Source organism: Protopterus annectens, chromosome 1.part0, assembly GCF_019279795.1.
Source record: "Protopterus annectens isolate FY-2018-M chromosome 1.part0, PAN1.0, whole genome shotgun sequence".
Classification (NCBI taxonomy): Eukaryota; Metazoa; Chordata; order Ceratodontiformes; family Protopteridae; genus Protopterus; species Protopterus annectens.
In genome coordinates, this window is record NC_056725.1 from 2,081,649 (window position 1) to 2,109,171 (window position 27,523).

The following is a 27,523-nucleotide window of genomic DNA, read 5'->3' on the forward strand; positions in this document are numbered from 1 at the left end:
AGAAATCACTTTCTAACAAAGAAAAATGCAGTTGTACAAATAAACTTACCATAAAAATGTATGTTCAAGTGATCACTGCTGCAGTAGCCTTAGCTATACATGTATCCTGCACAGGATATAACAGCCAGCTAGCTTCTAAAGCTTTAGGGCACCTTCCAAGCACCTAAACAGTCAGCTAGCTCAAGTTGAACTTACTAAAAAGACTGGTCTGAATACCAAGCACTTCAGAACTTTCATACTAACAGAGTATGGGAGAGGCTGAACCCTGAAAGAAAATTGCTAGGAACAAAAAATATAATAAAATTATGTCCACACTAAACAACACAAGGTGAATGGTGTGAGGGAGCAACTACTGCAGCAGTAATCATTCAAATTACCTACTGTTATGGTATGCTTACTTACACAACTGTACGATGTTCATTGTACTGATCATTGCTGCAGTAGCCATAGCTAAATGCATAGATTATCCTGACTTACTACACTTGGGAGGTAAAGGAGAAGTACCCAGGAGCCCCTGGAGACTTGTTCTAGGAAAGCCTGATTTAGACCTGGAGAAGGAATCAAGCTCACAGTGCCTTTTAAAAGTATGTACAGAAGACCAAGCTGCTGCTTCTGGAATACTTGTAGAATCAAACTCTTTCCAAAAGCCATAGATGACATCAAGATCCATGCAGAGTGAGCTTTGACCCTACTTGGAATAGCTTTGTTGTGGTGAGAATAACAAAAGGTAATAGCCTGAGACAACCATATGAAAATAGTTTGTTTGGACAGAGGTTGTCCCTTCTTACCTTCACAAGAAATGAACAACTGAGAGTAGTTTTGTCAAGATAGTACCAGAGTTTTCTGTGGACATCCAAGGTACAAAGTATCCTTTCTCCCTCAAATAGGTTTAGGAAAGAAAATAGAGAGATGGTATAGTTTGGATTAAAGTAAACCCGAATACCACTTTGGGCATAAAAGAAGGATTAGTTCTAAAGGAAACCCTGTATCTGTGAAAAATGAGATAGGGTTGACTCATCATAACACCTTGCAAGATAAAGTCTTCTTGGATATGTCAGAGCCATCATTAAAACCGTTTTCCATGCTAAGAACCTCAAGATTAGCGGTTTCATATGGAGCAAGTGTTAACTTTTCTAACACAAAATAATGATCCCAAGGAGGGGCCACCAATTTTTTTTGAGGCCTCTTACACAAAACCCCTTTCAAAAACATTTTGTCATGAGACTGCATTGAAAGAGGAGGATCCATGGGTAGGCATCTGAAAATGGCTGATAAATGAACCTTGATGGTGAAGAAAGAAAGGCCATAGGATAGCAACTCAAACAAATATTGCAAAACTGGAAAACCACCAACTTTGAATGGATGTTCATTATATCGTTGGAACCAATCAGAAATCGTTTTCCATTTGCTAACATATGATTTTGTAGTAGCAGGCTTTCTTGCCTACTAAAGTACCTGATGCACATCCTCAGTAAACAGGTGTCTAAAGAGAATTAAAACCCTATAATCCAGGCAGTCAGCTGAAGTTAATAGAGGCTGGGATGTATCAAAAACCCCTGATCTTAGGCAAGTAGATCCAGTCTGTGAGGAAGCTTAAGGTAACTTTCCTGTTTTTTTCCAAAAGAAGGGAATCACTGCCACTTCGGCCATAATGGAATCACCACAGTGAACTTGGGGGATTCCTTCTGAATCTTCATAAGCACCCTGAATAATCAGTGGCAAGGGTGGAAAAGTATATTCAAACATTCCCATCCAACAGAAGGAGAAGGCATCTTTCTTCCAGGCCTTCTTGCATGAAGTCCTGGAAAAAAAATCTTGCCAGCTGATTGTTCGGAAAGGAGGCAAAGGGGTCTACTTGAGGAACTCACCACAGATGGATCTAATCTTGGAAGACCCCCGATTTAGTTTCGATTCATCAGGGTCTGCCCTTGTTCTGCATAGCTTGTCTGCTGCAAATTTTTTGCTCTGAAGGGATGTAGTATGCCTGTAGAGTGACACTGTTCAGTGACGCTCCAGCCCAAGTTAATATGGATAGTCTGCAAAGGGAATAAGACCTCTTTCCCCCTTGCTTGCTGATGTACCATGTGACAGTGGTATTGTCTGTAATAACTTGAAGAGGTCTAGGAGACCAAAGATGATTCAGTGAGTTGAGTGCAACAAGGTTCCTTAAGTCATTCTGACTTGTTGGACTGTCCTTGGTTTTGAGGAATTCCTGTATTCTATTTTGAACTCTTTACCATTTCTTCTTAAACTACTGTTTACTCGCAATTTGATGAGATTGTTTATTTTGTCTTTTGTTGAAACTGGATGAAGGGTTAGAGAATCTTTTAGAAAATCTAGAGAAGGGGGGATGAAAAATCTTAGGCATCCTCTGTATCAACGTACCCCTTTCATCACACTTTTTGATAACCTCTGCAGCATAGGAACCAAAAGGTAAATATCCAAAGTAGAATTTAAAATCTCTCTTTCACATCACCTGGGAGGTTCTGATGTAGCCAGGCAAACTTCCTCAATACAGTACCATAAGCCATTGCCCTGGAAGAAGTATCAACTGAGTCACACACATGCTGTAAACAAACAGTTGTGACCAGTAAGATGGAACAAACATTATTTAAAGCAGATTTTTTTCTCACAAGAAGAAACTGCAGCCAAAATATTACTCATACTTTGACAATTAGTTAGAATAAACTTTAAAGTGACAATTCAAAATACTGAAAAATCAAGGTTACAGATGCATGCACTTTTTTTAATACTTATCAATAATCTTCCTATCCTTGTCAGAAAGGGTAGGATTGGAATTAACTCTTTTGCACCTACAGTGTTATTCTTACATTCCTTCGACCCGTCCCTCCAGCACCATGTCAAAAAACAGTGTCTCTATCATGCCCACACCCTCTACGAGCCTTCACTTCAAAAACATAAGCATTTTTCCTCAGTCAACCAATTAAGCATGCACAACCACAATCAACAGGTTCAATGATTGCACGCGTTTATTACATGTCAAAAAATGAAACATCTTGCCTCCTGAAAAATAGAAGGAAGAAAAAAACACTTTAAGGAACCTTGAAAATAACTTATCTGGCTGATCGTCCAGCAACTAAATAAATGTGTGCGGTATATCTTGGACACCCCCTGATATAACAGCAATACATTTGCTGCTGTCAGTGGGAGAAAAAGCAGCAATACAATAAGTAAACTTTTCTTTTTAAAAAACAAAATGTAAAAAAGCATTCAGTGTAGTGTGATGCTTGCTGTTCTATAAATGTCTGACGTCACTGAAAGACTATCTAATCGAATGGTGTGACGTCTGTGCAGCAGCAGATAGAACTGGACTGAACCAGTCACTCAATGGAGTTTTGCTGATAAGTGCCCCTTAATATTTCGTGCTGCTTTTCCCCCCTAAAATGCAGGTTTATGCAAACCTGCTTTTTTACTAATTTTCCTGAAGCGAATTACAGGCATATTATTGATTTTAAGCCCTTGTTATGCCTTACTGTTGACTTTATCCAGAACAGTTGAGCAAAGGAGATGACTATTTTAACAGAGAAGGGAGATAATGTCAGGTAAATCATTTGTCTGCTGTCAGACAACACTGGTGTACACAGTGCATTGTGTGTGTATATAGGTATACACACACATTTTATGGGCTCCTATTGCGTGATCGAAAATTGTAAACAGCGAATGCATTTTGAGCAAACCCGATTGGTCGAAAAGTCACACGCGTAACACAGAAATCGCCGTACGGAATATTTTCCCTTTACTTTAATGCAGTGCGATCTCGGAATAAGAATATTTAAGTAGTGGGGTGTGGGGGGCGCTGCCCCACACATGGGAGGTGCCCTGCCTACAGCATTTAGGTAAGTATAGTTTTTTATTTATTTTTTTATTATATTTTCGAAATTTCAAACATTGCTCATATGGTGTCGACCATATGGTGTTCAATGTTTGAAACTTCTGAAAATATAATATAGACCCACATTTTATATATATATATATATATATATATATGTATATATATATAGATATATATATATATAGATATAGATATATATATATATATATATATATATATATAGACACACACACACACACACACACACACACACACACACACACACACACACACACACACACACAAGTATGAGTGACTGAAAGACAAACTGGCAGCTCCACTCTGCTGTCTGGGTACTTGTTTTTTCTCCTGTGCTTTTGACTTTAGATGCAGTTGAGATTGCAGGCAGGTCTCCTCCTTCATGAAGACAGCAGAAGTAAGTCACCCAGGCTGCAGAGCATATACTTTCCTCCAGCACTCACTGATTTTGCTGTACACAAGGTTATTCTGCTCATACTGATGACTTTACAGCAATGTGCTGCTTCGGGTCTGCTTCACATGACTGAAAACTCAAAATACTGAATTTCATTTGACTGAGACCACAATACCTAATTTTCAAAATACTGAAAACTCATTTGACTGAGTCTCATACTGAAAGCTTACAATGCTGAATTTCAAAATACTGAATTTTAAGCCATAGACGTGTTGGGTTTCCCTTTACCTGTGATTTGTTTGTGATAAAAAAAAAAAAAAAAAAAAAAAAAAAAAAACTATAACAAAGTGTCGACTGTCAGAATACCAACTGTACCATAGAGATATGTCTCCTTACATATTTATGGGAAATATCTAAAGTAATATGGCACACTTTCATGTGCTCACGACAGTAGTGACAGTGTGTACAGTGCTGTAAGGTAAGTAAAAGGTATATGCCCTTTTCCCCACTGTAGTTCAATCCTGGAGTTAGTATATGTAGTTGGGAGGTGTGGCGGGGGGGTGCAGCCCCCCACCTTGTTTGGTTTTATATCATCCACTTTCTGTTAAGAGGCTATGTAAGTAGTTTTTAAGTTTTGGAAAGAGTTAGTCATCGGCATTCTAAGTGTGCAAGTCTATGGCAAAAAATTCAGTAGTTTGAAATTCAGCATTATAAGCTTTCAGCATAATGAGACTCACTCAAATGAGTTTCAGTAATTAGAAAATTAGGTATTGTGGTTTCAGTTAAGGTAGAAATAGATCCGCTGCTTCATAGTGTTATCTGAAGCACTACAGAGTCAGGTTATTACTTACATATAATGCCAAAGAGATCAATACCAATTTCCACAGGATTTTGGAAGGGGGTACAGGATAATACTAGGATAAGATTCTAGAAAGTGAGATGGGCCTAAAAACGACTGCAGGAGATTTCTACCACTCCAAGAATGTACCTAACTGCAGTAAGATGCTAATAATATGATGAAAGGCAGAAATCTCCATCTCATCCACTAGTGCAATAGCCTGTGGTTGACTTCAGCTATTTTTTGATCTGTGCAGAGATTGTTGCTTTAGAGACATAAAAGGTACATATATATATATATATATAGTAATTATACAATAAAGTCTTTTGAGAAATAAACTATGAAACAGAATTTTTTTAACAAAATTTAATAGCCAGATGTGTAGAATAGGACTGAACATGCATATAAATAGCATGTGCTAGGCTCAGTGCCATTTTGTGAGTGCAGCTAGAGAGTGAGCATGTATGTGTGATAGCTAATTTGTTTATAAGTTTATCTAAGTTAAAGTTATCAAGCCTCAGTCCTGATGGGTTTGTACATAACAAAGCTGCTTGAACAGAACCCATGAACTCTTGTCTACTGTATCCTGACTAGACGAGTGACAAGATGGATACATTTAAGTTAAATAAAAATAACTGGAGGTTAAAACACTTAATAAAAAAAATAGTGTAATTAAGAGGCAGATAATGATTCACAGATTCAGGTTAAGTAAGCAGGACCTGCCCAGTGTTGGGTCAAGAGTTTGTAGAGCACCCTATTATCCTTGCATATTAATTCCATTATGATCCTTTCCATAGCTTTACAGATGATACTGGTCAGGCTTTTAAGTCTGAAATTATCTGTGTCTGTTGAATCCCCCACCTTCATGCAAGAAATGATTGTTGCTGTCCTCCATTACTCTGGCGTAAAGCCTGTTTTGGGACTGATATTGATTTAATTATGCAGATCATCAGACAATTCATGTATCAAGCTGACCAAGAGATAGGCTGGGTATGTTTTCTGGCCCCACAAACTTAGTGTTCTTGGCCTTAAACAGCACCAAGACAACTTGTTCTTGGTAGATTTGGGTGGGGCTTATGCTTGTGTGGGTATGTGATTTGAGAACATTGCAAGGAATGGAGATGGGTAAAACCCGAGTTGAATTTGTCCACTAGTACATTGGTTGTGTTCTCTGGTTTGAGTATGTAATATCACTTACTATTAGCTCCGTACAGTGCTTGATATTACATTTTTAACATAAAAAAGGCTTTGTGGTAATTCTTTGCCAGGGTGGCTGTTTTACTCCAGATGACTGGTTGATTTGATCAGTCTGGTGTTCCTTGTTTAGTTTAGCAAGAGTGTTTTTGGTGTCTTGAGAGTTAGATTTACTTTTGTGTTGAATAAGTGGTTTTCTTTTATTATACAGCCTGTTCATACTTGGGCTTCACCATAGCAGGTTATTCCAGAATTTGGTGTAGCATTTACTTTATGAGGGGGGACAGATGCATACATATATATATATATATATATACATATATATATATATATATATATATATATGCGGCCATTTACATATGCATAAAACTTGGCAAAGAAGGATTCTGAATAAGCAGTGGGATCAAGATGAATTGATACTTTCATTTTCACAGCCTTACATTTAAATAAGGCAATTAGTGCATCTCCTATCTACCAGGTTTGGTTTTGCACAACACATCACAGACAATGAGATGCACTATTTGGATACAAATTTAAAAGGAATTAAAGGACAGCAAATATCTAGTTTTGATTTTCAGAGCTACCCTAAGCAAGCTCTGGTCTCTGGGAAATACAGGTCTATGTCAGACAACCCATCATGGTGTGGCAAGTGTAGCAACCAATTGGAATGCTAGACATTTGTCAGTGGAACGATTTCCTGGTCCCGTAAATATATGTATTCATTTATTTGATTTGCTTTCTCATGCATAAGACAATACAAGTCCTGCTGCCTCCTACTCCTCTTTCTTTTTTTCTCTCCATTTTTTTGAAAGCAGTGATATGTAGGAGCAGCTAAGAACTTCATTTGGGGAAAGCAATTTAAGCCAGATCTATCCATATAAAGTGAGCAAATGGGCACAGAGTTATCTAGACACAGCTCAGGTAAACTATCAATCTATATAGCTAGCCTACAACAAGACTTTTTTGGTAAATAGCTATGTATTAGCTGAATGCGTTGTTCCATTACCTTTTTCAATAACTGAGTACTGTTGATACAAATGACCATGGTTTTGACCACTGTACACCAACTGTTTGTCAATACATATTTAGTACAGGCCTGTTATCAATGCATCCATTTATTGTAGGTCAAGGTTTATTGACAGAATTTAGTGGTCTTCTCATTGTATAGAATGCGTAAATGCATGTGTACACAACAGTAGTGCTGAGTTTCAGTATCATATTTCATGTTACCAAATGAAAACGTACACAATGCTCTTAGTTCAGCATTACTATCAGATCATAGCACTACTACCTAACATCTAGAATTAAACTTAGATACCACTCAGGTGAACTCTGTAAAACCATTCCCCAAACCAAATACAGGTCTTGGCAACATGGATTTGCAATTTCCTAATGTCTCTGTGGCCAGCTTGGTAGACATATGCATCCTGAGATAATGTAACAATTGTCTCATGTATTCAGATTCTTTAAGGATTGAAAGTTTGTCTAACACAGTATGTGACAGATGTACATACACAATTTCCTTCGAGGCAAAAATCTCACTTACAAACATGGTTGTCAAGAACACACACACACCTTATGCTGAAGCACTTAAAAGAAACTGCTCCAAACATCAAAGACTTTCTAAGCCAGCAAACGGCAACACCTATCCTCAGCAATCACTAAAGCAGACACATAAGCAACACTTAACACCACATATATGCTTACACCCAATGATCCCACAAAAACAAACCATCAAGCAAGCAAACACTTTACCTAGTACTCTTGTCAGCAGGTTCTACTGTACGACATACAGATGTTCTTCTCACCAGGCTGGACAAGGAGAAGATAATGGTCAGTTGCCTATCTGGACCAAGGCTCTGGAATATCACATATGCACTCAAGTCACTGTACCACAGGTACCAATATAATTCTATCACAGTCCATGTGGGTATAAATGACCCAAGATGCACTTCACTGGACTATATGAAAAGAGACATTACGGCTCTCTCTGAATATGTGCCACACAGACAGACACATGCATTGAGCAGCATTCTACCTTCAGCAAGGATGTCATAGTATGAATAGAAAATGACTGATTTTAATAACGAGCTTAATTTCTGGTGTCACTCCAGGGGAATCCAGTATCTATCAGCACGGGAGGACATGGTTAACAGACCACTTTGTTTTGCCAAGGATGGTCTGCACCTGCCCACCGTGGGCCTTTGGATATTGGCCAACACTTTATCCACCCCCTTAAAGCCTTTTTTACGTAATGTCAAAATGACAAAACTACCAATGCAGTAAAAAAAAAACAAAGCAACCTTTAAGGTGTTATTGCTATGAGCCTGAAGAATAAACTCCACATTCTACAATCCTCCTCTCACTCTGAAGAATGTAGTCATCTGTGCCTTTACCGAGACTTGGTATAAAGCAACAGAAAAGTACTCTGGCAGTGGAATGCTACAGTGCCTTTCACACATTTAGACCAACAGCAGCACAAACAGTGGCTAGGAGGTGTCTTGATCTAAGTTAGTAACGACACAACTTCAGGTTGGTTTAACACGATGATGTCCTGGAGTTCAATCATGTCCAACTATTCACAGACAAGGATGCTTGCCATATGGTCAGCTACAGGCCACCCTCTATGACCCACAAAGCTCACATCTCTCAAGTAGACCTACTAGAGGTGTTCACCATCCAACCAAATACCCTATTCATAGGAGAATTTAACTACCACTCTATAGACTGGGAAACATACACTGGTTCTACTGGATGGACATAATATTTTTCTGGACTTTATCAAAATAAACAATGTGGACCAGACAGTGAGCATTCCAACCACAGGATCAAACATACTGGACCCACTACTCAAGAACATGAGAGAGAGTTACATTAAATATTTCCCGTGGAAAGTTTTTCCCCAAAAGGAACTAAGTTTGAGTTAATGATTTGGGTGCATAGAAGATGGCCTGAAGCTGGCCAACTGTTGTATCCTATGCAGGACATAACCCATGTAGCTACTGCAGAAGTGATCAATATGATAAGCATATCAAAGGTCTAAAAAGATTATCCTAAAAACTGGAAAATGTTCCCAAACAGTGTTAATCCAAAACAAAAAAGACAAGAGACTGTATTATCTGGTAAGAAAACTGGACACCGGGGCTTATGAGTAAAAGGGATAAATTGAAGCCAGAGGACATTTGTACTGATGCTGATGCAACTGCATGCTGAGCCTTTAGTCCTAGGAGGGCAGTAAGATGAAGCAGACCATGTCAGATCAGAACATTACCAAGATAAATTTGTTTACACTACCTGCACAGATTAAAAGTGCTTTTTGACTACAGTATGTATCATATAAACTCCCTGAGTTGGATATCAATGCTTGTTTGACTGTTATTTATGATAAACTATTGTTAGTTTATCTAAAGAGATTTGTTTGTGTTACAAGCGTCTTGCCACTCTCTTATAAGAGGTGTGTGATCTTATTTCATTCATCCAATCTGACTGGTGAGGTACTCAGCTGCTTAATAGATCTGATACAGCCATTCGGTAGTATTCAGCCTTGAGCTCCATCAGATTTTTCCCACAATCCTTCTGTGCCCTTCTCTGCTTCAGATCTGATTTGCTGCCATTGTGAACTGTCAGTCCACCTTTTGCAGCTAAGTGCTTCTTCAAATCTTTTCTATGATATTCTTTGCTGTAAATCAAGATCTAGTTAACTTTTCTATTCTAACATTAGTTTATTATCCTTCTGAGTTGTGTACTTTACAATGCTTCTCTCTGCCTTAGTGCCTTTGCGGCTTTTTAGTGTTCTCATATCTAAAAAATATATAAATTATATTTTAGAGGCATTATCTTTTTTATTTTCACTGTTTAAATTGGATTTTGGTAAGATGGATAAGACATTTAAAAATGTTCTCTAAGTGTGGAAATAAACCCCCCTCCCAGTATGGAGACAATTTACGCATAGTGTGCCTGTGAACATCTAGAACTTGACTGTAGCATCTGCAATGGCTCTGGGCTTAGCTCACTGACTGATAGGCATGGTCAATTAAAAAATAATGGATTGCTTCCTCCAGACTCTAATACCTCTACTTTGGACTATTTGGAAATGGCCAAAAGAGAGAGGTAAGTATCATCCTGCTAAAAAAGGAGTGTCACCCAGGAGGTCCCATCAGACCAGACAGGATCAGGAATCTGTTCCAGGTTCTTTTGGCAAAATGTGCTCATAAATGCATTGACAAAATTATGCTTTAATGCATATCTTGCCAAAATTAATGAAACAGCACTATTACCAATTTGGGAAAGTCAGTTTCTCAAAAAACAGAATCCTCCACTCAAGTGTTCCCACAAAAACTCTGACAGCAAAAGCAATCTCCATCTCAGGCAGGAAGAGAAAAGCTACAAAGGATTCAGTCAGTGAGTAGCAAATGCTGGCAGTGGAACAGATACTGATGTTAGGTGAAGGCCTTGCCTCATGGGGGAGATCCTTATGGTCTATTCACTCCTGCTCAGGGATCTTGCCTCATGGGAAAATGAATTGGGCATGCGTAGGATGGGGGAAAAAAAAGATCCTGAACATCTGTAACACTGTGAATCCTTTCTTCTTATTTCACTGGATACTGTACCTACATTGACTGCAATTTACAATTGTAATACAGTATCAATCTCTACAATTACAAAAACAGGAGTACACTCTAATACTGTTGCACTAGCTGTGCTGCCATTTTACTATAGACAATAGACAGGAATTATCAGGTGAAAAAAATGTTATTTTTTGTCCCTTTCCTATAACATACAACCTGTTTCTAAGAGGCTTAAACCCAAGTATCACAGAATTGCTATTATGCACTACTGTCTAAAATAAAAAAATAAATGAATTTTAAATATTCATCCTAACCCCGGTCCTAATACTAATATATTCAATCTATCAAATAACTCATCAACACCTATTAATATTACTATTAATAGATCATCAAAGTCCCTTCTGATAGCACACCTTAACATCCATAGCATTAATAATAAAATTACCTACCTTCATGCACTCTTACAAACTCATTCCTTTGACATACTCTGCATCACAGAGACATGGTTAAAACCCACTACCCTTGACCAGGAAATTATCTCTCCAGGGTACGATCTCCTTAGAAATGACCGTAACATCAAAAAAGGTGGTGGAGTAGCCATTCTGTACAAATCAGGAGACTCCAAGTTAGCACCTTTGACTTGCAACTACCAATTACGCACAATACTGAAATCCTAACTGCCAAGCTAGAAATTAACAATTCCAAATCCATTTATGTTATCTGCATATATCTCCCCCCAGGAAACAATATAAATACTCTTGAAAACATACTTAATCACCTCTCCACACAACTACCTCAAGAAACCATTGTTCTAGGAGACTTTAATATTGACTGGATAACCTGCTCTCTGCCCAAACCTACCAATCACATAAATCTTCATGGATTCTCTCAAATTATTACCACTCCTACCAAAATCCATAAACCAAGCAATAAAGCAACCACCTTAGACTGGATCCTTCACAATAGCCATCATAATACCTACAATTCAGGAACCCTTCCAGACGATATTAGTGACCACATGATAACCTATGTTATTAGGGATAAAACCCATTACCCAAATTTTCATAATATTATAACCCACCGCTCCAAAAGTTTCTTCAATCTTCAGTCCTTCCAAAATGGACTCAAAACATGTGATTGGTCTCCCTTGCTAAATCTTGAACTAGATGAAGCAGTGACCTTTTTCAATACAAAATTCTTTCAAATCCTAGACTCCCATGCCCCACTTCGATCCTCCCGCCGAAAGTCCAAAATTTCCCTCTGGCTAACAAAAGAAACTAGGCAAAAGATCCTCCTCAAAAATAAAATTTGGAACAAATGGAGAACCTCAAAAAGTCCAACTGATCATTTTCACTTCAAACAGCTAAGAAATGCCACCAAGAAAGACATTCTCAGAGACAAAAAAGACTATTACTGTCAACTCCTTCAAACCCATAAAGCACAACCTCAAAAATTCTGGTCATGCATTAAACTGCTACAGCCAGGACACTGTAAAACTCCTTCACCTTCTGGATTCCAAAATAACCCCAACCTGATTCCAAATGCTTCCAATAACTACTTTACTGAAGCCATTCTAACCCTTGCCAACTCAATACCTCCTAACACCACATCACCTCTAAACTACCCTAATCCTACAATTCCCACTTTTCATATACAACCTGTTCCTACATCCATCATTTCTAAACTCTCCAAAAACCTAGACCCTGCACCCCTTCTGCTGATTGCCTTCCAGCAGAATTCCTGCAACTAGCAGCTAAATCCATTGCCTACCCCATCTCCATCCTTATAATCTGAAAGTAAAATCCCATCCATATGGAAAGTTTCCCATATCATCCCCCTACACAAAGGTGGCACATCTACTGAACTATCAAATTTTAGGCCAACAGCCTTACTCTCACCAATTGCTAAAATAATGGAACAATGTATACACAAACAACTACTAAACCACCTTATCCATAATAATCTACTTGCCAACATGGTTTTATACCATTCCACAGCACAACAACCACCCTACTATCCTTTGCTAACTTTATTGACGAAAATCGTAACAATACTTTCTCTTCTGCTCTATTTATAGACCTTTCAAAGGCCTTCGACATGGTGAACCACAACTTACTCATTGAAACCCTGAAAGCCCATTCACTTGACTCACAATCAATTCTTTGGTTTAAATCCTACCTTGAAAACAGACAGCAGGCAGTCCTTTGGAATAATACTCTCTCTTCTTCCCTCCCTGTGAACATAGGAGTACCTCAAGGCTCTATTTTAGGTCCTCTTCTCTTCTCACTATTTATTAACAACCTACATACCAATATTCCACAAGCCACTTGCATCCAATATGCAGACGACTCAACATTAATTTGCACTGCCAAATCCATAAACTCTCTCCAACTCCAGACCCAAACAGTATTAAACAGTGTTGAAAAGTGGTTCATGCAATTCTTTCTGCACCCCAAAAAAAACAAAACTACTACTCTTTGCTCCTACCTCTAAGTCAACTTCGCCAAACTTCATAGTAACCTCCAACAATGGCACTAATATAGTCCCTGATACCACAACCCGCTTACTGGGAGTTACAATTGACAACACCCTTAGCTTTGACGACCATATTAACTCAACAATAAAAACTGTCAACAAAAAATTAGGATCACTCTATAGAATCAAACCCTTCCTCACCCCCCCAGCAAGACTTACTCTTGCTCAGACCCACCTTTCCTCTACCCTATTTTATGCTTCTCCAATTTATACTAATCTATCTAGAAATAACATTAATAAACTGTCCACCTGTTATAATAACATAGCTAGATTTGCTACCTGTTCCCCCTACAGAACTCACCACTGCCAAAACCTCAAACAACTGGGATGGCTTGACCTGCATAATAAGCTTCTCTATCAGCAACTTGCTATAACCCAAAAAATCCTCTATCACCCCAATAATACACCAATCCTCACTAATTTGATCACCCCCTACAAAAATCTCTCTACACTTCGCTCAGCAAACAAACTCCTGGTGTCTACTGTCAAATCAAACAACAAAGCAGGGGACTCGCTCTTCACCAACACAGTGGGAAAAAGTTGGAATCAACTTCCAACTGAACTTACCTCACTTGCTTCCACTCAACTATTCAAAAAGCATCTTAAAGAATATCTAAAGAACCACTGGCTTCGTCCCTGCTCCAACCCTGACTGATTACACCCAATATACAAACATTTACAACACAATTTGGTTCCTAATGCTCTTTCTACTATAGCATCCACCCCCAAATCTTACCTTCCCTCATCTTCTATAAAAAAAAAAAAAATTAAACACATCTACTTTCTTTAGGGTTTTTAACAAAGTATTTTTATCTCATGTCACTTTTACTGTATGTTACTAATTTATATTGTGAATATGTCTACTGTAATATTGCACATTTGTCTCTGTAACTGGTTGGAGCTTTTCTCCCCGGGCCTTTACTGAAAATGGACATATATCCAGTTAGACTTAGCCCGGTCAACAAATGTAAAATAAATAAATAAAATAAAATAAAATGTCATGAGGAAACCATGCTTCTCTTACCAGCAAAATCTTCTAAGAAGTCTGGTTTTTCTCTCCTCTTCTTAATTTGAATATGATAAGAATCTACAGATTAAAAAGATAAAGCTTGAATGAATTCAACACACTCTAGCATTTTACTTATTTTTTATCAATGACAAACATTCCTATGGTACAGAAAATGGGAAGTCAGTGTGATACAAACTAAAATAAATAAATACATGCCAACAAATAATATTTTCTAATGTACGGAGACACGCAGACCTCCTTAGAAACTCTTTACAAAGGACATTTGAGACCCTGCTCCTTCTGGAATCTGTAGACACTTGCACAAGTTAGATACATCAAAAAAGATTAAAAAAAATTGTTGATTTCACACCAGGGAAAATATAGTACTTTCAAGTCACGTAACCTACAGGACAAATTCTCAAATTCTCTAAAGCTAAATTTTGCATCGTCTCATGTGGCAGGAAAAGCAAAAGTTACAAACCCATTAAAGTTAAGGACTCAGTTTTTGCTTTGTGTTGCAGAAAGATAAAGCTGTGGTTACAACTCAGACAACCAGCAATCAAGTATTGGTCTGGATTACAGAGGAGCCAGCTGGAGTAGGTATTACTGAACAGTGACACCAAGTCACTCATGTGAGAGGGAAGGGGAATATGAGAGAGAGAGAGAGAGAGACAGAGAGCCAGAAGCCCAGCCCACAACATGACTAGCACCTTGTGACAGATATTCCCTGATGTGCCACAAAAGGGTGACACATCTAAGCCCTCAACTATACATTCACACAGAAGCTGCACCAGCTCAGGTACAGCAGCCTGCACTGCTCCTCAGTACTGTGGCAGCATTATAGACAGCAGACTGCAGAACAATCCCTTACACACTCTGTGGGGTTGGCATTGCTTGAGGACAGGAATCAGATTACATGCAGTTCTCCAGCCTGATGACAATTAGGGTACATCGTTAGACCCAAGCAGCCCTGGTCAGGAGGGGAGGGGGGGAGAAATCAGACCTTCAGAACACTACAGAAAAGGGATCCTCCTTCATTCCTTGAGAAAAATGAACCTCAGCATCAGTGAAACACCGTCAAGGCTGTCTGGATGACAGCCCCCACTAATCAGGTCTCTGACAGTCACTGGAAAAAAGCTGATGGCTGTTAAACAAGAAGGGAAAAATTACATGGGAATAAAAAAAATAACTCACCAATATCAATTGGAAGGTACGTATATTCAACTGGATCACTGCATTCCCTGTCTGCTATCCTTTTCAGAAATACTTCAACAGTCTCTGGGCTTGAGATGTTCAGATCCTTATATGGTGGTGTTTTGAAGACTATGGCTACCTGCCGATGGACATCTGTCTGAGAAAAATCAGCCTTTGCTTCCCAGTTGTCTTTTTTGAATATAACTGAAATATCCTCTGGAATTCAGACAAGTAAAACAAATTAAAAATTGTCCAATACTTCATAATGAAACATTCTACAGAAACATTTCCTAATTCACTCTCTTCCTCTGTAACCCACTACAAGCAAAACTGCCTATGGAAGATTCCTTGCGAATGCTCCCCATGTCAGGATCTAAGGTAATATTCTTACATTTTCTCTAACATTCAGCACTGCTGTCTTGCTTCAGTTCATTTCTCAGATGGGGGTACCTTCTGTGCAGAATGAGCATGCTCCCCTCCCCTACTTGCATTGGTTATTTCTGAGTGCTCTCAGTTTCCTCCCACATCACTCTGATCCTCCACAATGTGGGTGCATGTGCATGTTATACTTCTCTATTTTTTCTATGTATGCATACATATATATGTATGTATCCATTTATGTGTGTATATATACACACACACACACATATATATAATATACATTAAAAAAAATAATAATAATAGTCCTATGTATAATATTCCAAATGCTAAAATTGTACTGACTAGTATTTTTTACTTTGTATTGTATACTGTTTTACTGTTTCAATATATACTGCGATGGTGGTGCTGCATTAGCGTTGTCGCCTCACAGTAATACATTGTCCTGTTCGATTCTCAGCTAGAGCGTCTTCTGTGTGGAGACATGCATGAATGGGCGTACCTTTGTTGAAGGTTGTGCGTCAGGGCTGGCAACTTGGCGCGTAAAAATCTACTGCCAATCATTAGCGGACCGGAGTTCCGCTGTGGCGACCCCTAACCGGGAAAAGCCGAAAGACACAACAACAACAAAAATTGTATACTGTTTTAATCTGGAGATTTTCTCCCTGGGCCTTCACTGAAAATGGTTCCTGGCCCAGTAGGATTTTTCCCGGTTAACAAATGTAATAAATAAATAAAATTAGTTTATTTGCCTTCTGTGCATTGAATGCTGTGATATACTATGGGTTATACACTACTCTGAACTGATTTAAGTGGATGAATAAATGAATGCCTAGAATCACTTAAGACCTAGAATGCCCAAGGACTGCTGTAATCAGAGAGCCATCTTAAGATGTTAGAATTTCTTATTTTTGGGCTACACCAAATCAATAAATGTTAGGGCTAGCTCAAATACAACAGACATCTATCATGAGCCAGCATAAACAAACAAATGCTACAGCTGAAATATGTGATAGCCTTCAACCCCCACCTACCATTTTTTTGCATCGCAAACTCTCTCATATCCCAGTTACTTGACTGACTTCTAAACAATTTCAAATCTAAGCCACTAGTAGGGCAATGTACTGTACACTAACACATTCTGGTTCACCAGCTGTACATTGCTACTATAACTTTACTGCAACACTAATCTCATTTGACTGGAAACTCAACATGACACCGCAGTCTTAACGGTATGTGATGTTCTTTTCAGCAGATGTCGGATATCTTTTTATGGCTAATTAATCTGCCTGCACTCAAGAAACATTTCTTTATACTCTCTCTTGGTGTACAGTGGAAGATACATTTAAAAAAAATAAATTCTGAAACTATCACAGTCTTCATACTTGTACAACAGTGAAGTACTCCATAAAACAGGTAGTACAGCTGTGTAAGAACTTACCGTAACAGTAGATGTCCTACTGATCACTGTTGCAGTATTCCTAACACACTGATTATCACCACTGTCGTCCAGCTGGGGTACCAATGCTTTACCTTCCCAGTATCATACATGTGATGTGTGACCTAAGCTTGCAGGCATGGGGACACACAGAAGGATGTATGGGCATATTTCCTCAAACTATATCCAAGCCAGTGGTCTTAAAAACCCTGAGACAGAAACCTGGTCAGCTAGGAGTAGCATAATATGAAATGGTAAGAAAGCCCCCTCGGTCCTTTGGTGCTTTACGGAAAAAATTAAGTGTAGAGGGGAAGGAGGGAGTGAAGGAAAACTGCAACAGTGATCACTATGACATCGGAGGGTGTCTTATAAATACAAGGTGCAGGGTTTGAGTCTCTCAGGGGATAATTGGCTAGGCTTAAAGTGGCTCGCAAGGGCAGTTAGCTTAGTACTAACCTATGAACTATTATGGTAAGTTCTTACACAACTTTATTACACCCTGACTGAAATCACTGTTGAAATATTCTTAAAATATGGGTGATTCCCAGAGCTAAAGGAAAATCAAGGGTGGCTGGTTAAAATGCAGAACTGTACAAGAGGCCAGAAAGGACTAACTTAACAAAAGCAGCTCTGGACATTGGAAGGGCATCCATCCAGTAGTGTTTACTGAAAATGCACACAGATGACCAGGTGACAGTCTCCAGTACGGACCTGGTATCCACTCTTTTGTAGAAAGCTCCAGAGGGGCTGTTACTGTACTAGTAAAGTGAGCTGGAAAACATGAATCCAAGGACTTGCTATGTAGAGAATAACAAAATGAGATTGCCTTATTGATCCAGCTTGCAATGGTTTACTTGGATACCAGATGACCCAGTTTACAGTCCATGAAAGAAACAAAACAGTTGATCAGAATTTTGAATGGATTTTGTTTTGCCCAAACAGAATCTTAGCTGTCTGTGAATGTCCACAGAATGCAGTGTCCCCTCCAGTTCTGTTGGTTGGGAAAAAAAGGCAGGTAGGTTTATGGCCTAAATGAGACAGCACTCATTCACTACTTTAGGCATGCATGAATGATTAGCCTCGGGGTCACTCTGTCTTTGCGAAAAATAAGAAAGGGAAGAATGGCAATGACTGCTTGAAACTCTCAAATTTTCCTAATTGAGGTAAGTGCCAGAAATAGGATAGTTTTTCAGGAGCAGAATTTCGGGTTTGCTGATGTTTCCAGTTCAAAAGAAGGTAAGGTAGGCTTTCTCAGCAAAAAGCTGACACCCCAAGTAGGGTTCACGGGCTTTCTAGGTGGTCTAAAATGCAGGACCCCTTTAAGGAATAACTTGACCTCAGATCTGGACATAAGTTGGGGAGTGAGAGGTAAAGCCAGACCTGTATGTAAGACTTTACACAGATATTTCAGAATACAAGTACCTGTAATTGGTCGAGGTCCTGTCCATTCATTTGGCACCAAAAGAATCTCTTCCATTTGGTTTTGTAAGATTTTCAAGTGGTAGGTCTCTTGGCTTCTTGGAGAACCTTAACATCAACTTCAAAAAATGGTGCCTATAAGGAATTAGATCCTTATCATCCACAGAGTTAGGCTTAGGGATGACAGATTTGAGTGAAGCAGTTAACTCTTTCTATTGTGTGATGAGATCCACTTGCTGTGGTAGTTTGTAATACCTGCCCTTGGCTAGAAGAAAAGGAGGGAAACAATGCTGTCTTGGCAAAAAGGGAATCAATAGCAAGAGTTTTGTTTTTTCTTTTGTGTCTTTAGAAGAACTCTTGGAATGAGAGGTAATGGAGGGAAGGCATAGAGGTACTTCCCTGTCTAGTGAAAAGTGAAATAATCTGTCCTCCAAACTGAAGGGTAAGGGTCCCCGTTGCAAAATAGTGGAAGCTCTTGGTTAGCTTTTGAAGTACAAAGATCTATCTAAGGCGTCCCCCAACAGTGAAGAATATCCTCTAGAAAGCCTGTCTGTTCAGGGTCCATTCATGAGGGTCTGCCAAGGACCTGATTAAACAGTCTACCAACTCACTGCTCTGTGATTGGATGCATGTGACTGTGAGTGATATGTTTTTCTGGGTGGCAAGCTTCTAGGCTTTCTGTGCCAAGCTGCACAATTAGCAAGACTGATTCCTTCCTTGCTTATGTACCACATTACAGGTGTGTTGTCTGAACACTCACAGAGGACCTGATTTCCAGATAAGTGAAAAGACCTGAAGAGCTTGGATGAGGGCCCTCTATCTTCATGATAATGTGTTCCTTTAGTAGTGTTGGCTGCCCTGTACTCATCAGGTGCATGTCAAGCCCCCCAAGGCATCTGTGTGTATTTCCTAAATTGAGGCTGGTGGAATGAAGGGAAGCCCTGGGCCGAGCTTCACCTGATCCTTCCACCATAAAAGTTTGCATCTGAAAAAGGGTAAAAGGGGAATCCTTGTGCCCAGAGGTTGAGTGGCTGGGAACAAACTGTTTTCAAGTACCACTGGATTTTCTTCAAATGCAGTCTAGCTAAGGGGAGTGTTGGGACAGTAGCTGCAATGAACCCCAGGACCTCTTACAATCTCCCTGGCTGAGCACTGTCTGAGGGATGCAAGGTTGTGGTAGTAGTATGTAAGGCTCTGCACCTTCTCTTGAGGTAAGTAGGCCTGCATTCTTTTTGTGTCCTGCCTACAGCCCAGAAAAACTAGAACCTGAGATGAGTGCAAGGAGGATTTTTTGTAGCTGATCATGAACATCATCTGAGATAGGAGGAGGAGGGTGAACTGGAGATGCTATATGAGAATTTGTGGTGAAGCAGCTTAGATTAACAGGTCATCAAAAAAGGAAAAATCTGAATTCCCTGGGTTTGGCAAAAAGTGATCACTGGTGCCAAATACTTTGTGAAAACTCTTGGGGCTGTGGAAAGCCCAAAAGATAAAGCAGTAAACCGATAGGGAGATGACCCAGTTCAAAACCTGAGGAATCTCCTGCAAGAGGTCTGACTTGGTATATGAAGGTAGGCATCCTTTCGATCTAGAGATACTAGAGAAGCCAAGGCGGAATGAAAGGTAGCAGAGTGGGCAGTGAGAGCATTTTGAAATTTTGCACTTTTAAGGGGAGATCCACTATGGGTTTTACTATTAGGAAAAGTCTGGAGTAAAACTCCTTTCCCACAAATTCTTCAGGCAGTGGCTCTGTTGTGTTTGTGCTGACAGTTCCTGTAAAACGGGTGACAGCAGATGAATCTGATTGCGTAGAGGTGGGGTATGCCATTTAGAAGAGGAATAATGTATCCATGAAATGCTATAATTATTTTTATGATAGACAGTACTTATATGTCTGTGGTAATCTTTTGAAAGGTGGAGAAAGATTAGGGCAGCTTGAGGCATTCCTCTGCAGTTCATCTGGATATTTCTTTCTGGGAGCCTTCCTGTGTTTCTGGCTAGGCCTAGAGTCCCTTTTGACAAAATAGGTGTTTTTGGTTGGGTAACTTCTCTGATACCTAGGTACAGAGGTTAACTTAAGCTGTCTGCAGTACTTCATGGTTTTACCCTGTTCTTAAATGGCAATTTGGAGGCCAAACAAGAGATTCTTGTATAAAGGGGAACACACTATTTTTGTTTTCAAGTATTCAGGAATAAGCTGGTTACATAACCATGCATACCTATGGACTACAGAGCCTGTAGCAGCTGCTCTGGTTGAGACAGCATCATAACTACATCTAATGCTGCGTTTGGCCACTTGTGTAGTTTTAAGTATGACATTTGTTTTTCAGAATCAGTATCCTGCAAATCCACAGCTACCTTATTTAAATAATTTGAGAATGAATATCAAAGTGTTTGGTCATTTGGGTTTGGTCATTTAATTAATTAAATTAAATAGCCCTGAATGCAAAAGTAGAGAAGGTATATTTTTTCCTTACATTCTTGTCTGAAGGCAGGGCATTGGCCTTGGGAAGTTTAGAAGGCATATCAGATGAGAGTGAAACCACAGAATGGTCCACCATAGGATTTTTAAACATAACCCTAAGATAATCTGAGACTTTATAAAATCTGTCTGGTCTTTTGGGAGTCAGAGACTGAGTCAGGGCAGCAGAAGTGGATTGAAAAGTATCTTTAAAGAGCCTCAAGAACAGGAGGTACAGGGGAAGAGGCAGGGTTGCCCAATTTCCAAAAGGCTATAGTATACTTTCTGCACCTCTGACATCTGCCTACACTCTCACTCAAAATGCATCATATATAAGATAGTCTATCCAAAAGAAGCTTCTACTGGAGAAACGGGTGACATGGAGTCTTCATCATCAAAGGGACGACCAGAAAAGTGTACTTGAGACAACTAGGCTTGAGAATGGTCAGAAACAGAAGCCTCCTCATCTTCAGAGAAAGATAAATCCACTTCAATCTTTTGCGGGGGTGGGGGAGGGGGTTGATTGGAGAAAGGAGGCTTCAAAGCCAAAACAGCTTTCAACAAACCTTAGACAAATCCATTCATGCCTTCTCCCTAGATGGAGGAGGAAGTTGAGAAGAAGTAACATGTTTAGTTTTCTGATGCTTCTTTTTTGATGTGATGTTCACCTGCACTCAGCGTTAAGGACTCAGTTCCCCAATGCACCTCAATTAGTTTATCTGGGATCTCTTTCCAAAGTTGGATCTGAGAGATGCCCTCTGAGCCTCCGATATGAAGATTCACGTTCCACCTCTGTCTGCAGAATCCTCAGTCGTCAAGGCCTCAGATACCATACTGACCTCCAGCAGGGTCTCAGTAGAGGCATCTGGGGAGGAATCAGATGTACCCTGGGTTCTAAAACCTCAGTGGATATGTCAGAGTCAGAAAGCCTAGGACTTTTAAGCTTTTTCCTAAGCGGTGAAGGTACATCCAGTGAAGTGGAATCTGCCATCTTGAAGTCGTCCAAATGTTTGAGACACTGGGTCTCCACGAAACTATTAAGTGAGAACAAAAGGGACCACAAAGTATCAAGTACAAAAAATACCAGATGGAACAAGCTTTCTTGTTGTGTTCCACTCCTAAGCAAAAAAAAGAAGTTATGTACTTACCATAACGTTCCATGTGAGTTGTTCATCTCGCCTTCATTCTTACAGATGGGTTCGGAGCTGATCCTTGGTTCCAAGTCGGCCTATCTTCAGATAGCTCAAGGCCAAGCACCTATCCCATGATGCACCTAGAGTTACCTCAGATCTTGTTTGCTGCATATAATAATACCATATGTCATTCTATCACTCCATAAGACAAAGCTATTGAAGGGTTGAGCAACCAGGAAGAATCCAGCATCTCGGTCTTCGAAAAGCCCAGGAGGGGGTAGGAGGGTGGGAAGTAAGAATGAAGGTGAGATGAACAACTCATATGGAACGTTATGGTAAGTACATAAAGTACAGTTGTGTGCCTATCATAAATGTAGATGTTCGAGTGCATTCACTGTTGCAGTCATTACACTTGGATTATCCTGCTGGCAGGCAACCCGCAGTCAGCCCGAGTTCCAAAGTCTTTGTCAGCGTCGGTTGCTGTTGCCTCTTCCCTGACATCAGTGTGCCAGGGGTATAAAAGTTGCAACCGACGCTATTTTCTTCAGTTTTTCTTGCCCCAGATGTCAGGTGCCCCCAGGTAGGAAGGCTGAAAAGATAAAAATATGCCAAACAACCATGCATATACTACTATAAACATTTCCTTCATCTACAAGCAAATACACCACATAGGTTGTATACAGTTGAGAAGTACAGAATAGTCCCAGCAAAGAGGGGGTGGTGGGTGGGTAACCAGGACTGCAACAGTGAATACACTCGAACATCTACATTTATGGTAGGTACACAACTGTACTATGTTCATCGTGTTTCACTGTTGCAGTCATTACACTTGGGTAGAATCCCAAAGTAGAGGCTGGGTGGCTGGGTCTAGATTGGATTTGGCGAGGCTAACAAGCCCTGCAGAACTGCAGTGGCAAAGCCTGCTCTGGATATGGGGTAGAGGTAGGTGGTAGTGCTTGGTACAAGTGTGCACTGATCTCCAGGTTGCAGCTTCTAATATGTCTTTGGTTGGTACCCCTCTGAGGAAAGCTGCTGAAGTGGCTGCTGCTCTGGTAGAATGAGGCCTAATGCCCTTAGGCACAGATTTGCCATGTTGTGCATAACAGAAGTGGATGCAGTGTCCTGTCCATTTGGAAATTGTCTGCTTTGTAATAGGTTTTCCTTGTGATCCTGCAGCATATGCTACAAACAGTTGCTCAATTTTTCTGAAAGCTTTTGTTTTGTTCAAGTAAAATCGTAGCTGCCTGTGTATATCCAAAGCGTGCAAAAGTCTTTCCCCTTTATTCTGGGGATTTGGGTAGAAAGTAGGCAAATGAATGGTTTGGTTTAAGGCCACATTGGAGACCACTTTTGGCATGAATGTTGGGTTCATCCTTAGAGAAACCCTGTCCTGGTGAAAAATGAGGAAAGGTTCCACAGCCATCAATGCCTGTAACTCTGAGACTCTTCTTGCTGAAGTTATTGCTAGGAGCAGAGCAGTTTTCCATGGCAAGAATTTTAGATCAGCTGTGCTGGCTGGTTCAAATGGAGGCAGTGTTAATTTTTCTAAAACAAAATTGAGGTCCCAAGTAGGTACTGGTGCTCTCCTAGGGGGTCTTATATTCTCTTATATTCTTTGCCCCTCTGAGGTACTGTCGTAGTAGAGGATGTGAAAAAATGGGAGGATCCGTATTGTAATGTAATGAGCTGAAATGGCAGAGGCATGGAGTTTAATAGATGAAAAAGATAGGCCTTTGTCCAACATCTCAGTCAGGTATTGCAAAATCTAAGGTATATTAGGGACCAGTGGGTCGAGCTCTTGTGCCTGGTTCCAAGCACAGAATCTGTTCCATTTTTCTGCATAAGATTTCCTAGTGCTGGGTCTCCTGGCTTCCAAAATTACATCCATAACAGCTTTAGAGAGAGATGCAGTCTGAGTGGCTACATTATCTGCCATGCTGCCAGGTTTAAGGTTCTGAGTTGACTGTGCAGAATCTGATTGTTTTGCTGTGTCAGAAGATGAGGGATTTGAGGTAGAGGCCAAGGTGGGCCTTGGGACAAAGTCTTTAGGATTGGGTTCCAGTGCTGGCGTGGCCAGTCTGGTGCAATCAGGATCATTTTTGGCCTCTCTTGTCTGACTTTTAGAAGCACCTTGGTAAGAAGGGGCATCGGAGGGAAGGCATAGACTATCAGGTTTTTCCACCTGAAAGACAGAGCATCCACTTTCCATGCTTGAGAGTGATAAGTCCTTGTGCAATATTTCTGTATTTGGCAATTGTGAGGGGAGGCAAAAAGATCTATGTCTGGGCGTCCCCATTCCCTTGTTATCATGTTGAACACTTGTGGATTTAGCTTCCATTCGTGAGAATCCATGAGATTTTTGCTTAGTTCGTCTGCCAGTGTATTTTTTGTTCCTGGCAGGAATTGTGCTTGCAGCTGTACCTGGTAGGTCAGTGCTGTGTTCCACAAAGTCATGGCTTGTCTGCATAGGGGATAGGAATGTGTGCCCCCTTGCTTGTTTATGTACCACATAACTGTGGTATTGTCCGTCTTTATTAATAATTGTCCTGGATGTATTAGGTCCTTGAAGGCTGTCAGGGCATTCTGTACAGCTAGCATCTCTTTTCGATTGATGTGGAGATGCATTTGTTCCTTGGGCCACTTGCCCTGAATACATTTTCCTGCCATATGTGCTCCCCAGGCATAATCCTATGCATCCGTTGTTATTGTCTGCCTGGCTGTAGGTAAGGTGAAAGGCTGTCCCTTGTTGTGGTGACAGGCCTGGGACCACCATCGAAACTCCTGTTGTAGGCAGGGAATCAAGGTTATGATTGTCTCTAGGCTGTGACAATGCTGAGTCCAAACACTATTTAGATACCACTGTAGTTTCCTCATATGCAGTTTAGCATATGGAATTAGTAGATTGCAAGATGCCATGAAACCCAGGGCCTGCAGAATTTTTCTTGCAGGGAGCTGGGTCTTTGTTGCCATCATTGGAAAGTAATGAGCCAGTTGCCTTTTTTTGTCTGGCGTGAGATAAGCCATCTGGGCAGTTGTATTTAAGCTTGCACCCAGGAATATTATCTCTTATGAGGGCACTAGTTTTGATTTCTTTTCATTTACTGTGTACCCTAAGCAAATTAGCAATCTTTTTACAAACGCCAGGTGCTTTAGAAGAATGTCCTTGCTCTCTGCTTGAATAAGGCAGTTGTCCAAGTAAGGATATATTTGAATTCCTTTTTGTCTGCAAAATGCAATTACTGGTGCCAGGCATTTTGTGAAGACCCTGGGCGCAGTAGATAAGCCAAAGGGCAGTGCAGAGAATTGGTAATGCATTGAGCCTGCTATAAATCTGAGGTATCTTCTGCACGATTGTCTGATTGGGACTTGCAGGTATGCCTCCTTGAGATCCAAAGTAACTAGCCAAGCCTCCTTGCCCAGCATGGGCAGAAGTTGTTGTATTGTTAACATTTTGAATTTTGGAACATGCAGAAAAGTATTTAGGAGCGACAGGTCCAGTATTGGTCGCCAGGCTTTGTCTTTTCTGGGTACTAAGAAAAGTCGTGAGTAAAATCCTTGGCCCTGTTCTTCTTGTGGAACTTTTTGAATAGCTCCCATATCCATAAGAGCAGCAATCTGTTCTTATGCCTCTGCCCATTGGTTTTGTGGCAGGTTTGGCATACCTTTCAGTTTTGGAAGCGTGTGGAAGTGGAACCTGTACCCTTGAGAAACTATATTCAACACCCATTGGTCTTGGGTGATCATGTGCCAATTTTTTGAGAAAAGTGCTAACTTTCCCCCTAGGGGTGCTGTCAACTGGTAAGAGCTTGGCATTTGCAGAGGGAAGTCATTGTGACGATTTCCTATAAGGTTGTGATTTGTCTTCTCCTCCTTTGGGGGCTGAAGCACCCCATTGCTTAGGTCTGTAGGAGCCTTGGGGCTGAGATCTGCCTCTTGGGTGTCTGTATCTGCCCCTTTGTTGCCTGTCTGACACTGGAAAGGACCAATTTTTTGAAGACCAGTTTCTGCTAAATCTAGGTGGTTGAACCTGTAAGAAATCTTTCACAGTTTGCATTGACTTTGTTTTATCCTCCATTTTCTTTAACACTTCTTCTGCCTTAACACCAAACAAAGTATCATGCTGTACTGGAGCATCCAAATAATTTTACTTTAACATGGTCGGGTAAACTTTATTCTTTCAACCAAGCATGTCTTCGAATAACTGAGCCTGTAACTGCGTCTCTACAAAAAGCCTCTAATCAATCAAACCCACATTGCAGGGTATGCTTTCCCACTTGTTCAACTGCATGCAATAAATCCTGCATTTCTTTACTGTCAGGACTTTCTATATTTGTAACCATTTTTTGCTTTAACAATGACATGAGATACTGTTGATATTTAAGCATGTGAAACTGACAGTTTGAAGCTCTTACAGCTAAAGTAACAGAAGTGTAAACTTTTTTCCCCCATCTGTACAGAGCTCTGGAATCCCTATCTGAGGGGACAGGAATTTTAGCAGTGGAAGCTTTAACCCCTTTAGGACCCTGAGAAATTGTTTCTGGGTCTGCAGCGGGGTTTTTGTAAAGAAATTTATGAGAGTCAGGGACCCTGCAGTACCTGTCTGGCTTTACTGGTGCAGGGGGTAAAGAATCTGGAGACAGACTGGATTCAGAAAAAAACATCTACAATATCAAGCACAGGGGGGATAGCCAGGGGCCTGTGCTGAGGCAATAAAAGGAAATCTCTTAGCCTTTTCTTGGATTCTGAATAATACTGGCTCTCCCAATGGAAATGCTCCCTCATGGTGTGCAGGGTTTCCCCAAAAGAGTAATCCTCAGGCGGTGAGGCTGAAGGAATGGACTCTTCAGCATCAGAGTCCTCATAGGTAGGGAGAGAATAGCCCTGGTCAGAAGAAGAATCAGAGGAAATGGAAACCTGATCAGAGGAATCATAATCAGTGTCTTGCCTAGGCCTTTTGTCAGGAGGGGGATGGGAGCCCCTGATTAAAGTAATAAGGTCTTCAGCCATTTTAAGCATCTGTTTCTTTGGCATGGATGACTGTTCTGGAGAATGCTGCAATTGTTTCCTTGTCTTTAATGGTGTTTTTGACTT

At 40.3% G+C, this 27,523-nt stretch overlaps 1 protein-coding gene across 1 annotated transcript in view; it reads right to left on the reverse strand.

Moving 5' to 3' along the window:
- The window catches only part of LOC122806960 (transcription factor RelB-like), a 485,885-nt gene that overhangs the window by 181,141 nt on the left and 277,221 nt on the right, over window positions 1-27,523 (reverse strand). Inside the window, exons 6-7 of the mRNA XM_044077851.1 lie at window positions 15,604-15,819; window positions 14,425-14,487 (exon numbers count right to left, since the gene is read on the reverse strand). Of these exons, the coding sequence (XP_043933786.1) occupies window positions 14,425-14,487; window positions 15,604-15,819 (279 nt within the window). The remainder of the gene's footprint in view (window positions 1-14,424; window positions 14,488-15,603; window positions 15,820-27,523) is intronic.